Source organism: Uloborus diversus, chromosome 9, assembly GCF_026930045.1.
Source record: "Uloborus diversus isolate 005 chromosome 9, Udiv.v.3.1, whole genome shotgun sequence".
Taxonomy (NCBI): domain Eukaryota; kingdom Metazoa; phylum Arthropoda; class Arachnida; order Araneae; family Uloboridae; genus Uloborus; species Uloborus diversus.
Window position 1 is genome coordinate 75,500,136 of NC_072739.1, and position 14,103 is coordinate 75,514,238.

At 36.7% G+C, this 14,103-nt stretch overlaps 1 protein-coding gene across 1 annotated transcript in view; it reads left to right on the plus strand.

The window, feature by feature from the left end:
• LOC129229603 (chorion peroxidase-like) overlaps nucleotides 1-14,103 on the plus strand; it is an 89,491-nt gene that overhangs the window by 32,951 nt on the left and 42,437 nt on the right. The window contains exons 14-15 of the mRNA XM_054863941.1: nucleotides 3,718-3,914; nucleotides 10,714-10,883. Of these exons, the coding sequence (XP_054719916.1) occupies nucleotides 3,718-3,914; nucleotides 10,714-10,883 (367 nt within the window). The remainder of the gene's footprint in view (nucleotides 1-3,717; nucleotides 3,915-10,713; nucleotides 10,884-14,103) is intronic.

The window sequence follows — 14,103 nt, forward strand, 5'->3', positions numbered from 1 at the left end:
ACCGATTACTGCTAGTTAATCAGTACATCCCTAATTTCGACACGTAAAAGTAAAGATTGAGGTCTATTTTCGGTCCTTTTTTTTTGGAATTTAGGTCCCCTTTCCCCTAGAAATAAATTAAAAATGTTGGGAGCCCTGTATTATTAAGCCTGTATTATATATCCTGTAAGCATTATGAGGGTGGATTTGTATGATTCTGTGGGACAGAAAGTAACAGTATTCTAAATTAATATTTGATTTTTGAAATACGTCAATTTAAATACTCTTAATATACATGAATGGCTTGCCTCTCTCTCTCTCTTTTTTTTTTGTTGAAGCAAAAACTCCGAGTCAGATAAAATTTTGATAAGTAATCATTACAGTTTTTGTTTCATTAACAACAAAGATTCGATACCGTGAAACTTCGCGACACCCCTCACGCTCCAGAGGACTGCAGTGCCCACTTTAAGAAACCCTGGTCTAGTTACATTAAAGTTATTTGCCATGTTATCAACTTGTTGACAAATTTGGACCAAGCCGTCACGTAAATTCTCCACGAAAGAAATAAACTCTGTAAAACGTGTTTCACTGCCACCACACTTTCAATGCAAGGAAAAAAAATTGAATGGGCTTATTTAAATTAGCATATTATTTTTTTAAAACTTTTTTTTTGTAATATTTGCACTAATATTTCGTAATGAAAAAAGGGTTTACTTTTGAAAATTTCAGGTAAAAAACATTTTGCGTACAGTAATTTGGTATTTTTATACGAAAAGGGATTTTTTTCTGCGCAACATGAGTTTTTAACATAAGCTAGCTACGTACTTAAGCAAAATGTCCTATGTAGGGTTTCCAATCCCGAAATCCCGATCCCCGCGGGATCCTGCATGATATTTAGCGGGATTAATCCCACGGGATTGGGAGCAAAATCCCGCGGGATTTCCAATCCTGCAAAATTTTTTTCCATTCAAGAGTTTTTCAATGTTTGCCGCTCATAAAACGACTATTGTTAAAAGCATTGTGTGAAGTTTGAATCATCTTCCTCGTATATCTGCAAGAAGAGCAAGTGTCTCATATGATGAACAGAGGATTTACCATTTAAGAACACAATAAAAAACGAGCTGATGTGTGTGTGTGTGCATCACATGGCTTCCTTTTACTCCAATTTAAAGATAATAGTGTCTCGGTTTGAACAAAAAAGCACTTTAAATACTTTCATTACAAGTCTGTTGCAAACCGAAGCAAAGAAAACGTTTTATATAGATAAATTTTCCCAATAATGGCAGTTTTAATGTGATTCAATGGTTAACTGTCTAAATATAGCCAAATTGAAACCAAATTTACAAAAAAAAAAACCCCGCCAAATTCATCGCCAAGTAGGCGACAAAGCTTGGCGACCAAAAGCTTCGCGATATATTGCCAAGTGTTGGTCAAATTATAGCACCGCTTGAGTTTACATTGAAATTAACAATGATTTTACACCAAAAAGGTGTAAAAGACCCCCCCTTTGGAACATCCGAATGCAACTAAAAGCAAAGGTGCTCAACTAGACCCCACTTGGAGTCTATGTACCAAATTTCAACTTTCTAGGACATACCATTCTTGAGTTATGCGAGATACATACACACATACGCACATACATACGTATATACAGACGTCATGAGAAAACTCGTTGTAATTAACTCGGGGATCGTCAAAATGGATTCTTCAGGTGTCTATACGTTCTTAGGCACGTATCCACGTATGGTCGGGTTGAAAAAATAAATCAATATTCATTCGGGGGCGAGCAAAATGGAAATTAAGGCCGATTTTTGAGTGAAATTTTTTTCGCGAATACAATACTTTCTTTTTTGTAAAAGGAAGTAAAAAGAGTATATTTTCCTGAGAATGAATTGGTATTCTCATTCGAGGTTTCTGTTTTTAAACGGTCAGCGATTGAGAAAATACGTATATTTTAAAAACATTTTCGAAGAACATCACTTAAGATTAAAATCCAGGAAATTACACTTTAGAAAAAATAGGGAAAGTGTATTACTGATTGCAAAACCCGCTGGAGTAGCCCTGAATGCAATGTTGGAGCACTTTTGTAAACTTAGGGATTGCTCTCAAAACCTTTATCTCATAAAAAGGGTACAATATTTTTCTATAAAGGAAAAAGCAAGGAAAAACCTGGCATTATTTATACATTAGACTGGACTCTAAAAGAGGTGACTGAAATTTGGATGAAACGCAAGATAACTCGCATGACAGTGCAGAAAATTTGGCTGCTCAAGTTTTTGAATGTCTCTTTAAAGTGAGGTGTAAAATTAGCAAAGTGATCCAAAACTTTTACTAAGACTGCGACTTGGTGTAATCGAGCAGAACTCATCCCTTTGCTGTAATAAATCAAATGCACTGACACAACGACAAACGTGATCTGATTTTCTAGTGCTCTGCAATTGGCGTACGGAATTCCGGAAAACTATTAATTCAAGTAACAAAAGCAGTTCTTCTTAAAACGCACAACTTTTCTAATTGACATTAAAGTTTAATTTTTTAGAAAAAAAAGTCAATTCCGCGGGATCTCGAGATCTCGCGGGATTGGCTCTTTATGATCCCGAAATCCCGCGGGATTAGAAACCCTAGTCCTATGAAAGTATTAAAATCTAAGGAAAGATTTTGCAGCTACAAAAGCGTCTGAGTTTATTTCAGCATTTTAAAATTGGATTTTGAATTCTTCGAATTGGCAACTCGAGTATTTTATTTCGAGAATGTTAGGTATTGTTGCTTTTACAAGCGTGCTGTTCCTTGGTACATATGGTTCTATTCCCCTTCGACAAGTGTGATTTCTGCAATTTTTCCAGATAGAATGATAAGATTCCAGATATTATGATATTAAAGTCCTAAAGCAGTTTCGTATCGTAGGAGCCCACGTGACTCCAACTGGCGAGGAATCTGTGTTAAAACTCTAGTAATAATGTTGGTGGTATTACATGAAAGATTGGTTGTCGGTCTCTGCGGCAATTAACTAGGTCTGTAAATAGTAACTACACAGACTCATTAGGTCTCGTTCTAAATGAGTTTCCGGTCGACCGGTGACTAACTAGAGCGTTCTAATAGAGTTATCTGTAAACTGGTAGTTTCCGAAGTCGTTCTAATTGGTTCACCGGTTGATCCACTGGTCGACCGCAATTTAAGCTGGTTGATTGGTTGATTGAACCACGTGACATTTTCGACAAATAATAAGTATTTTTCACCTGTGCGTTATTCGTCTAAGCAAGTAACCGGAAATCAACCGAAAGCGTTCGATGAAGCACCGGTTAGTGAACAACCGGTGAATAACCGCTGACGTCATTAATTGTGTAGTGATTAACCTAGAGCCGCTATATATACAGGTCGACGCATAAGCTTAAGTTTAGCCATTTTGGATCGGATTTTTTATTGTTGCGTTGCTAGGGCAGCTAAAATTTGGATTTCGCCAAATTTGCAGAAAATAAAATTTTATTTTATTAACAATTCACGTGCCACTAATAGTCGCTCGCAGTGAACAATCACCAAACGGGATAACTCGCCATAAAAGACAACCACTCAAAAACATGCTCCGATCCAAAATGGCTAATCTTAAGCTGATGCGTCGGCTCGTATTTATAGGGGCCTTAGATCAACCTAAGGCCCCTCAACCGACCGGTTGTGAGCAGTAACGCTATGCGGACGAAACCAGAACAAAGAAACTAATGTGAAGAATTGTTTCACTTACAGCTGACAAATGAATTGTTCGGTGCCTCTGGCCAGGGATTGGATTTGATTGCTCTGAACATCCAACGGGGCCGGGACCACGGACTTCCCGGTTATAACGAATGGCGAGAATATTGCGGTCTTCCAAGATTGCGTAACTTTGAGGATTTGGCCACAGTCATGGACCCATTAGTTGTGCGGAATTTCAGTCGTCTTTATAGGTAAGAAAAGTTTTAAGTGAATGACGTTATTTACATCAGCAATAAACTTCAGGACGCATGGCTTGGAAACCTATATATTAGTTAAAGCACCGCGTTAGTTTCTTAAGGATATATGAGTGTACTTTATTTTATGAATACAGGGTGGAGCATATCAACTTCCTTTATCTGAAGCGGACTTTGTGTGAGTTGTGGTGGGGCAGAAACGGTATCAATCGATAGCAGTACATGTGCCATTTGCAGTAGTTGCAATAGTGCGGAGTGGTAAGCATCGACTTATGTTGTGGAGGAGTAGGGTAACCGCATCAGTAACAGTCATGGGTCCAATGACAGGCAGTCATAAGTTTGGATTTAAGTAATAAAAATTTTAGGCGGGTAAAATTGATGTTTCTGCGACCCATGAATACGGTGTAGTCATCTAGTGTTATCAGAGTGAATTTTATGAGCCAGTTGGAATTTAAAAGACAGTGGTGGAAATTTATGAACAGTCTCCACGATTTTTTCCAGTATTTCATGTTCATTTGAATTTAATAAGGCTTTAGTTCTAAAAATAAAGAACTTTTGCACATTTTGAAGAGAAAAGGGGAATTCTGTTCATTTTTCATCCTTTCCTCATCCTGTCTGTTGCTGGGTATCATCAGTATCATCAGTGTCTGTTACTGGGGGGTCGGACCTTTTTTCGAAATTGAGCAAATAAAAATAGAATTAACTAACTCAGAGGATCCAGAAGCAGCCAAACGTTGTATGAGATGTATTTGCGTGAGAGAAAAATAGTTTAAAAAATCTTAATGCATTAGAATGCTCAGAAAATTGAGTTAACCTGAGAGCGATGCCTTAAGCATGTCTGTTACTGGTACCGTTACCCTATATTCGTAATGGTGGTTCTGTGATTAATACTCAGCGAGGATTTCGCATTCGGTTACAACTTGGCTGACATATCCTGCTCCAGGTAGAAAAACTATTCAGGTTTTGGTATTAAAGTTTAGAGCTGCAGCTAATGCACTAAAAACAAAAACGCCTTTCTGGCCTCAGGGCATAATAATAAAAAAAAAAAAAAAAAAAAAAAAAAAAAAAACAGAAGCATGTGAAATTCCTATTTTATACATTTATTTAATTTTCTTTGACATTATATCCTGTATTACAGCTGTAGTTATACAGTGCTGCTTTACACATTGTCTTAATCACAGTCGAAGCTTGTCATTCTTTGAAATGCTTTTTAAAAGTGAAGACATGCCAGGAAAACAACTTTGTACTCTTTTTGTTGCACAATATACTGCTCTCTTTTTTCCTCTTCCTAATCGCAGTTGCAAATGATTACGTTTCACTGCAATACATCCATAACGCGCGTGCATGGAATAATTTTTTGTCAGTAATTGTAATCAAAATCATCATCGTCACATAGTTGAAGCAGTAAGATGCAAAGGGATGAAAGTGCCAAAATTAAAATTTTAGAGATAACCAGTACAAATAATAGTGGAACGTCTCCTCTGCTTTGTGGCAAGATGAAAAGAGATGGTACTAGTAGCTCTGGTGGGCGCTGCTATACAGAATGATTTAGAAAAAAAAAAAATAATGAAAGCCTGAAAGGATTTGAAAGAAACTTTAAAAAGTCCACTAACATCCCTTTGTTTCTCACTGTCCCAATTGTTATCGATTATATTTACTAACTGTAATCACTGTTTTACTCGCTGTTACTTTTTGGCATAGGATTTTAACCGTAATCGTAATCACATAACCTCCTATTTTTAAATGCTTGTTATCAGAATCGCAATCGATTAAATTTTCTCATAATTGATTCCAAATCTCATTTCGCAGTACAGATAGGGAGGTGAAGGCTGCTAACCAGCCTCAATATCAAAACGGCAAGGGCGGATCCAGTTTCTGATTTTGTAGACGATCATTATCAAAATGGAAGGTTGGTGGGGGCAAAGTGCAATACTTGGGCACAAATAGGAGTTCTGGTGAGAGTTTTTAGAACTATTAGTCTCGAAAGCACTTTAGGCTATATTTGGTCCTTTAAAGGGTTCATGACCCCTTTGACCGCCCCTCCCCCTCCGTTTCGATCCAAGCCTACGAAAACTAAGCCTGTGAAGTTATAGGAAAAATTTCCGCCTCTCCGACTATGACTCTGAATCCTGGAATTTTAGTTTTCGACCCCGATTCCGACTTTAACTCTTCGTAAACTCAGTCTTACTCCGCAACTCTGGCAGAGTTCCGAACTCGGACGGAAACTAGCAGACTCCGACTTTTATAATTCTAAAGCCTTCGACTCTCGACTCCGACTGTTTCACCTCAAAATCAGCCCGACTCCGCATCTCTGTACTAAACGCAATTTCAATCGCTCCCCGAGATATGGATGGCGGTACTCCAGCGAGCGGCAAACGCATCCGTCAAACTGCAGCATGAATGCCAAGGTCCGAACAATGGCCGCTTCTGGAGGGCCCCCTCTAATAAAGTGGTCACGGGAGCACCGAGGCGTCCTACTTAATGGTCAGCAGCATTAATTCTCAGCTTTGTTTCAATCATCGGCGTCGGAGCGCGGGAGATCAATAACACCCAGTGGCTTTGTAAACACCTCCCAATTCAAGAGGCGTTCCCGCTGAGCAGAAAATTAGCGATCTGCCATGTCGGGACAATGGATGCACTTCGCTGCGAAATGGATGGGACATCTTGAGTAATGCGGAAACGGAAAGCAATTGGGTATTATCGCGGGATTAGTAATGAATTAAGGCTCCTGCGAGGATGTCTCCCTTTCAGAGTGTTGTGGCAGATATAAGGGACGCAACGTCATCTCGGCTCTTTGAAAATATCCTACATCCTTGTGTCCTCCTCATTATTGAAATGAATGATTCAAAGAGGTAGTACTTGTCTCCCTGTTTTACTCTTCTGTCTCACAAGAAACTAATTCATGCCAAAGATTACAAATCGTTTCGTTCTGCTTTGAGAACCACTTGAGCAGTGAAGTAGCAAATCTATGCCACATAAAACAAGAAAACTTGGATTAGTAAAACGCCAATGAAGAAAATTCTTTTCGGAAAGATACGATTTCTTCATGTGTCCAGTGCTCTAACTATATATTCATCCATTTTTCTAACTATCTCAATCTATATCTATTATACATATCTCTTTTTGTATCTATTTGCGTTTCTATCTCTATCTGTATTTATCTGTGTATCTATCTCTATACATCTTTGTATAGATATCTAGCTTTATCTATATCACTCTATTTGTCTACCTCTATCTATATTTATTAAAACTTCTCTATATCTAATCTATGTATCTATTTTTCTAAAGCTATCTAGCTCTATATTATTCTATGTGTCTACTTCTATCTATATCTATTTAAATGTATTTGTATCTACCTATTTCTATCTATATCAGTATTATTGCTCGCTAGTTCTATCGCTCTCTATCTATCCACCTATATATATCTCTATTTTTTTTTTTTTACATACAAGACGATTATCAATGAAGTTGCGATTTCAAAACGCTCAACCTAAAACTACTGGTCAGAATGACTTATGACTTATATATTCTATCAGAACGTTCGGGAGGCCATGGCATTTCGTTTGGCGAAAGGGTGGTAAAAAATACCGGTAGAGGGCGTTGTCAAGGTAATGTATTAGGGAAGACCTAAAGGGATTCGTTTAACACGGATATGTTGTCAGTCAAAACGAAACCAAGGTCCGAACAATGGCCGCTTCTGGAGGGCCCCCTCTAATACAGTAGATTAATACAGTAGATAGAGTACTAATACAGTAGATAGAGTATATCTCTAAACAGTAGATTCCAATGGTTTACAAAACATTAATTAGTCGAAAGAACAAACTACGTGTTTACAGAGAAAACAACGATAGAGATGTGATAAAAAAGAGATGCTTCATGAAAGCATCTTTTTTTTTGTCACATCTGCTTCCTGCATGATGCTTCACCTTAGGAATAATTATTATGTAAGCTGTTCGATACCCCCTCCGTCTTATTCTTTAACTACGAAAATGTTTCAATAAGTTAGGTAACAAGAGCTCTGATGTGTATGGAGATTCTCTGTATAAATAAAAATCACGATAAAGATAACGAGGATGATCAAAGCTTTCAAACGGTGCCGATAGATGGAGCTGGATGTCTACTAACAGGACCTAATGTCAGTTAGAAGATCGCTGCTTTGACGGAATCATGGTCAATCGTAAATGCTGCCTATAATTGTGCCAGTTGATTGCGAGAAGTAATTCACCGTGGAGTGTTAACAACTCACGTTTCGTCGTTGCACGGCAATGCTCGACCGCATACAGCCACAGCTAAGCATGATGTGTTTCATCGTTTTTGGTGGGAGGCATTGGACCACCCTTCTTACAGTCCAGACTTCGCACCAAGTGATTTCCATCTCGCCGGCCTTCAAAGAAGCACTTGGGAGGTCAGCATTTCTGATCTGATGCTGCGGTTCAGCAAGCCGTCTTGACGCAGTTTCTCAACCTTGACAATAATTTCTTCCATGTCGGTTTCGATGGTTTGGTCTGCCGATGGAGCAAATGGTTAAATTAGTATGGTGACTCTGTAGAGAAGTAATCTCTTCCCTTGCCTTCTTACATTGTATATAGTTTTGTAATCCTTGAATAAATATTAATGCTGCAATCTTGTTACTTTACTTTTTTAAAGACCCTCGTAGTTGAAAGTGAATGTAAAACGGTAAGTTCAATAGAAGATTGGAGGGTATCTGTGGTCGTGCTATATCTTCGGTGCACGTCACGTGTCAGTAAATTGCATACCTCCATTACAGCAATATTAACCTTGATGGCTCAGTTCGTTTTAATTTTGAAAGTAATTTGTTAACTTAATTAAAAATTAGCTTTATAATTACTACTATTAATTTTTGCTTTTGGCAGTGATGATAAAACTTGTCTTACTTAAACTCACAGGACAGAACAATTGTAATAAAGGCTTTAAAAAAAGTCACTAATTGTTGAGCAATCACGACGATTCATTGTTGATCTCACGTATACCTAATCTCAAATTTATTTTTTAAATGCAGATTTGATTTCCATTGTCTTTGTAAATGGTTCGACGAGTCACATGACTCTATGTAATTTTGATGCATATCAGATCCAAAAGTAATCACACATCCTCGATTTTTTTGTTAAAATTCATCGGATATTCAGCCCTATTTTTAGACATAAAAATTTAAAATACGAGGGCTTTTCAATGAGTATAAAGACTAAACTTATAAAAAAATACAGAACAACTTTAATCGTCATAATTTACAGGGTGTTTTTAAGAATAACTTCTGCGGGACTAAATGCATTTATTCCAACGTTCTGTCCACTTCTTAAATACTCGGGAACGTTATGTTTGTGAGAGCTATTTCAAAGCTCCCTCCGCAGAGTTTAGACTTGCTTTGTTGCTTTCAAAATGTTTGCCTCGTAATGGTTTCTTAAGTTTAGGAAACAGCCAGAAGTCACCGATGTAAAACAATTCCGTGATTCCCCTTAATGATAATAGCAGCAGTGTTAATCACTGTTTCGGTGATGGTTGTCCCTCACGTTCAATATCTTCCATATTTTGCCTGCATTAAAAGCTTTATGCTAGCAAAAAGTACGGACTCGAAACATTGCTTCATCGTTGAAAACTTCACGTATCATTATCAAAGATCTCCGATGCTCATGTTTGCAGATGAAAACAACTTTAATCTCATAACTTTGCTTCTACTACGCTTCCATTTTTTCAACTGACTGCGTCCAGTAGGCGCTCGCCAACAGGCTTCAATTCAATCACGTTATACTCAGGAACATTAGTATGTACCCGCCAACTATCTGTAGCTTTTGTTAATACAGACAACAGGCATTTTTCATGATACACAGAAGTTAATATTCCGATGAGTGTTGTGCAGGAGTAAAGTTAGTTTTATTTCTTGTAGGCGCCCGCCAACAGGCTTCAATTCAATTACGTGATACTCAGGAACATGAGTCTGTACGAGCCAACTATCGGTAGCTTTTGTTAGTACTGACCACATAGATTTCTCATGCCACAGGAATTAACGTTCCGATGAGTTGTTTCGTGGCAGTAAAATTAGTCTTATTACTTACTGAACAGCTTACGTACATTCAAGAACTTCAACGATACTGAAAAATTAACCAATTAACTTAGACACAAGATGTTACGCAACGTCTATAACGCCATTGTAGCTATGATATCTTTTAATTGTAAAAGTATAAAAAAATATATGATAACTCCAAAAAATTTGCAAAATTTTGATCGATTAACACATGAAAGGATCGAAGAAAAAACTCAATTTGTTTTGCAGTTATTTTTACATGAAACCACATTTTAACAAAAGTTGCAATTTACTGAAAAAAAATTTATTATTGTCTCAAAAAAAAGCTTATTCAATCCATGAAAGGGTAGCAAGGGTAGCAGTGTTTAATGAATAAAAAATATGAAAAGGTAAAATAAAATTTATGCAAAGCTTTTCAAAATACGGAGCATTCAACAGTTCAACTGTCTGCTATTTTTGACTGCGAAATTTTTAATTTGTCAGAAACAAATTCACTTTTTTAATAACAGGGAAATCCCGTTACAGCGAATACCAATATAACGAAACATCCGTTTCTAAGAAATAAATTTTCAGTCCCCGTTTTATTTCCATTACATTTCCTGAATTGCATTACAACGTGGAAAATTTGTGGTCTCTTGAAGTTGGTTGTAATGAGGTTTCACTGTATTACTTCTTAAAAGTCCGATATCTTTCAACTTTGCCTCCTGCATGTCGGTAGAACACGCTTTGATATTTCCTCATCTTCTGATTTTACAGGAATGTAGACGATGTAGACCTTTTTCCAGCGGGTATTGCCGAGAATCCTCTTCCAGACGCCATTTTGGGGCCGACTTTTGCATGTATCATTGCTGATCAGTTTCGGCGCCTGAAATTGGGAGACAGGTTCTGGTACGAGAACGGAGGAATGGAATCCTCGTTTTCAGAACGTAAGTAAAATAGATATGACTTGTGTAAGTTAATTAAGGTGATGTTTGCTATGCCTGTTCTAACTGGATAAGAACTCTGTTGCAAGAACTAAAGCCCTAAATCGCAGCTTGAATAGCAACACGTCCGCCATCTTGGAGCTAAACGCCGCTTTCTTCCTATGTTTGCCACCATGAATTAGCTTGTTTTGCTCCTTGAGTTTGGATTAACATGGAGTTAATAAGAAACCATAATTAAGAAGCAATGTACGCTACTTTATCACAGAACACACAGGAAGAAAGCGGCGGACGTGTCGCTTATTTAAGACACGGTTCAGGGTTTAAGTAAAAACAATTGTCAATGGCATATAACTTCAAAAGCTTGTGAAAAACTGGTTGTCTGACTTTTGGAGGGATGTAAGCTTACATAGGCTGTTTGTTAATGGTGCTAGTATTAAAATTGTGTACTAAAGTAGTTTCTATATTTGAGAAGGGGAATTAGTCTCCTGATGGATTAACTGTCTACACTACTCCCTATCGATTTCTTTTCGAGAAATTTTCAAATTGCAATCAATCTTCTCACTCCTACCTGTTTCAGCTCTTCTTATTGCTTGGTATGGGTTAACTTTTTCACACAGACAATAACATTCTTCCTCTTCACTATTTGTGTAAGTGGGGGGAGGGGGAGGGGGTGTTTATATTTCCTGACTTGAAATTTTTGGATTAAATTTTGTTTTAAAATAAATTGGCTGACTGGTTTTCAACTCTCCTTTTTCCGTCTTTCGTTTTATCTAAATCTGGACAGGACTTTGGGGTGAGGTTCAACTACTAAAATCTTGCAAGATTTTCGAGCTCTAAAATGGGTACTGCCTGCAAATATGTTCAACTATTTGTATTACTTTCGTTCTCACGTGTTTATGAACTGATAGGCGAAACCAATGGTGGCCTCACACAACAGTAAGGCGCAACCCTTAAATATCGTGAAGACCACCCAAAGCAAGAGTCCGTCAAAAAGTCAAAAATACCTCTCAAAACACTCCTTAAAAATTTCCATGGCGCAATCTGCGCCATGACCTCCCTTAGGTGAGCATCCCTGGGTGATACTAGAAGCTAGAATTCTAAAATAAACTAGACTAGAAACTTATTTACTAGAAACTAGAAAGGCTAAACAGAAACTAGAAACTACTATTACTAAACTGGACTAGAAACTAGAAAGACGAAACATAAACTAGAATTGAATTTTGTTTTAACGATAGTTGTAGAATAATATCAGAGCTTAGTTTTCTACTATTTTGAGATATCATAAAACAAATGTTAGTATCATTGCATAAAATATTTAATCTTCAACAGTTTGTCATGGTCTTAAAATTACACTGGGTAACAATTTATGTTGAGACTGAGGCACACATTTTTTGAAAACACATTTTCTGTTAAAGTCGATATTTTAGCATATTTAGTAAATTGGGCATGCTGATTTCGAAACTAACTATTCCTCTACTTTTCCCTCTACGCCTTATCTGAAGGTGATCACTGAAGAGGGAGCACCACAGAAAGCCCTAGTGCTCTTCTATTTTCTGTCATAAGCCATTTTAAATTGAAATAAATTGCTTCTTTAAAATAGTAATGCTATTGTTATTTTTGAATTTTTTTCAATTCACTTTTTTGTCATGACAAAGAATGGAATTTGCGATTAGGAATATATAATACTTCGTTTTTATTGGGGTAATACAAAAAGGACATTTTTTTTGTATTGTACATCAAACCTGTTATTGTGCGGTCTTTTTTTGTGCGAATTTTTTTTTTTTTTTTGCGCATTTTCTTTTGTGCGGTATATGAAACTTATTTATAAAACAAGCGGAAATTATTTATAAAAAGATCATGTGACGACTGGGACATCCCGACCGGAAGTCACTGTGACCATCCAAAAATTTCCTTCTTCGGGAAATTTTTCAGGAGTCGGCAAAATTATCATCACTTGGTTTATTTTGATTTCGTTTAAATATAACATATATTTTTTTCTTCGTGAGACATTTTTTTTGCTGTCCGTATCCACCGCATAAAAAAAATAATTGTGTTGCGAAAACAACTTTTTACCTCTTGAAGTTTGGAATAATTTTTTTAATGTGATTTTTTTTTATGTGATCCTTATCCACCGCATAAAAACAAGTTTGTGTGTACTATACAACCTCGTTTATCCGAACTGACTGGGATCAAAGGCAATCCGCATAAACGAAAATACATCCGTACAGACACATTTGCAAACAAGCAGACTTATCTTTCATTACAGAAAAAAACAATGCTTTGAAACAAAACTACATGGTACCGTTTCTCGCAAATACTTCATTTATAGTTCAACTGCAGTGGTGTCGGCCTGATGCTCCAAGCACGCCATATTGTTTGTTAAATTAGTACTACACTTTATTGTACGTTCTATGCAGGAGTTGTACGTTTAATCAAAACAAAACCGAATGCTTGGCGTATTTATAGTTCCGTTCTTTAAATCATAATTAAAAATTATTTTTCGTGTGAATATTACTTCTTTTTTAAAGTTTACAAATTTAGTGCGGATGAACCGGATATCCGAATAAACGAAGGACGCAAAACGAGGCTCTACTGTATATGCAATGTTTTTTATTGTTACTTATATAAAACATCGTTCCCTCCCCCTATTTTTTTTTTCAAAAATGTCATATATTTTGCTAAATATCCCTAATGCAATAAATAAACGTGACGTAATCTATACTAATAATATAAAGCTGAAAAGTTTGTTTGTTTGTTGAACGCGCTATACTCAAGAACTACTGGTTGGAATAAAAAAAGTCTTTTTTTTCTTGAATAGTCCATTTATTGAGGAAGGCTATAGGCTATTTTTTAAAAAATCAGATTGACCGAAATATTTGTAATTGAAAATTAAATTTTTAATAATTATTTAGTTTTACGAATTCTAAGTAGAAGGGGGGAGGGGAGGTAAGTAACTTATCAAGAGGGTGCTGGCCGACAGTGTCGAAAGCTGCGAGGAACTATGCCGCACGGCTCAGACGCGTGGTCGGCTAGACTATTTTGGGACTATTGCGTTCAGCTAACTGATCTTTGAATGCGTTGTTTTTTTCGATATTTCAGGTATATAATTTGATTTTGTAGATTTTTCTGTTGGGTTTTCTTTTCCTTATTTCTTCAAGGTTTGTTTTTGTTCTTATAGTTGAAGATAGTTACTTATCTAATTAAATAGTTTGATTTGTCGCAT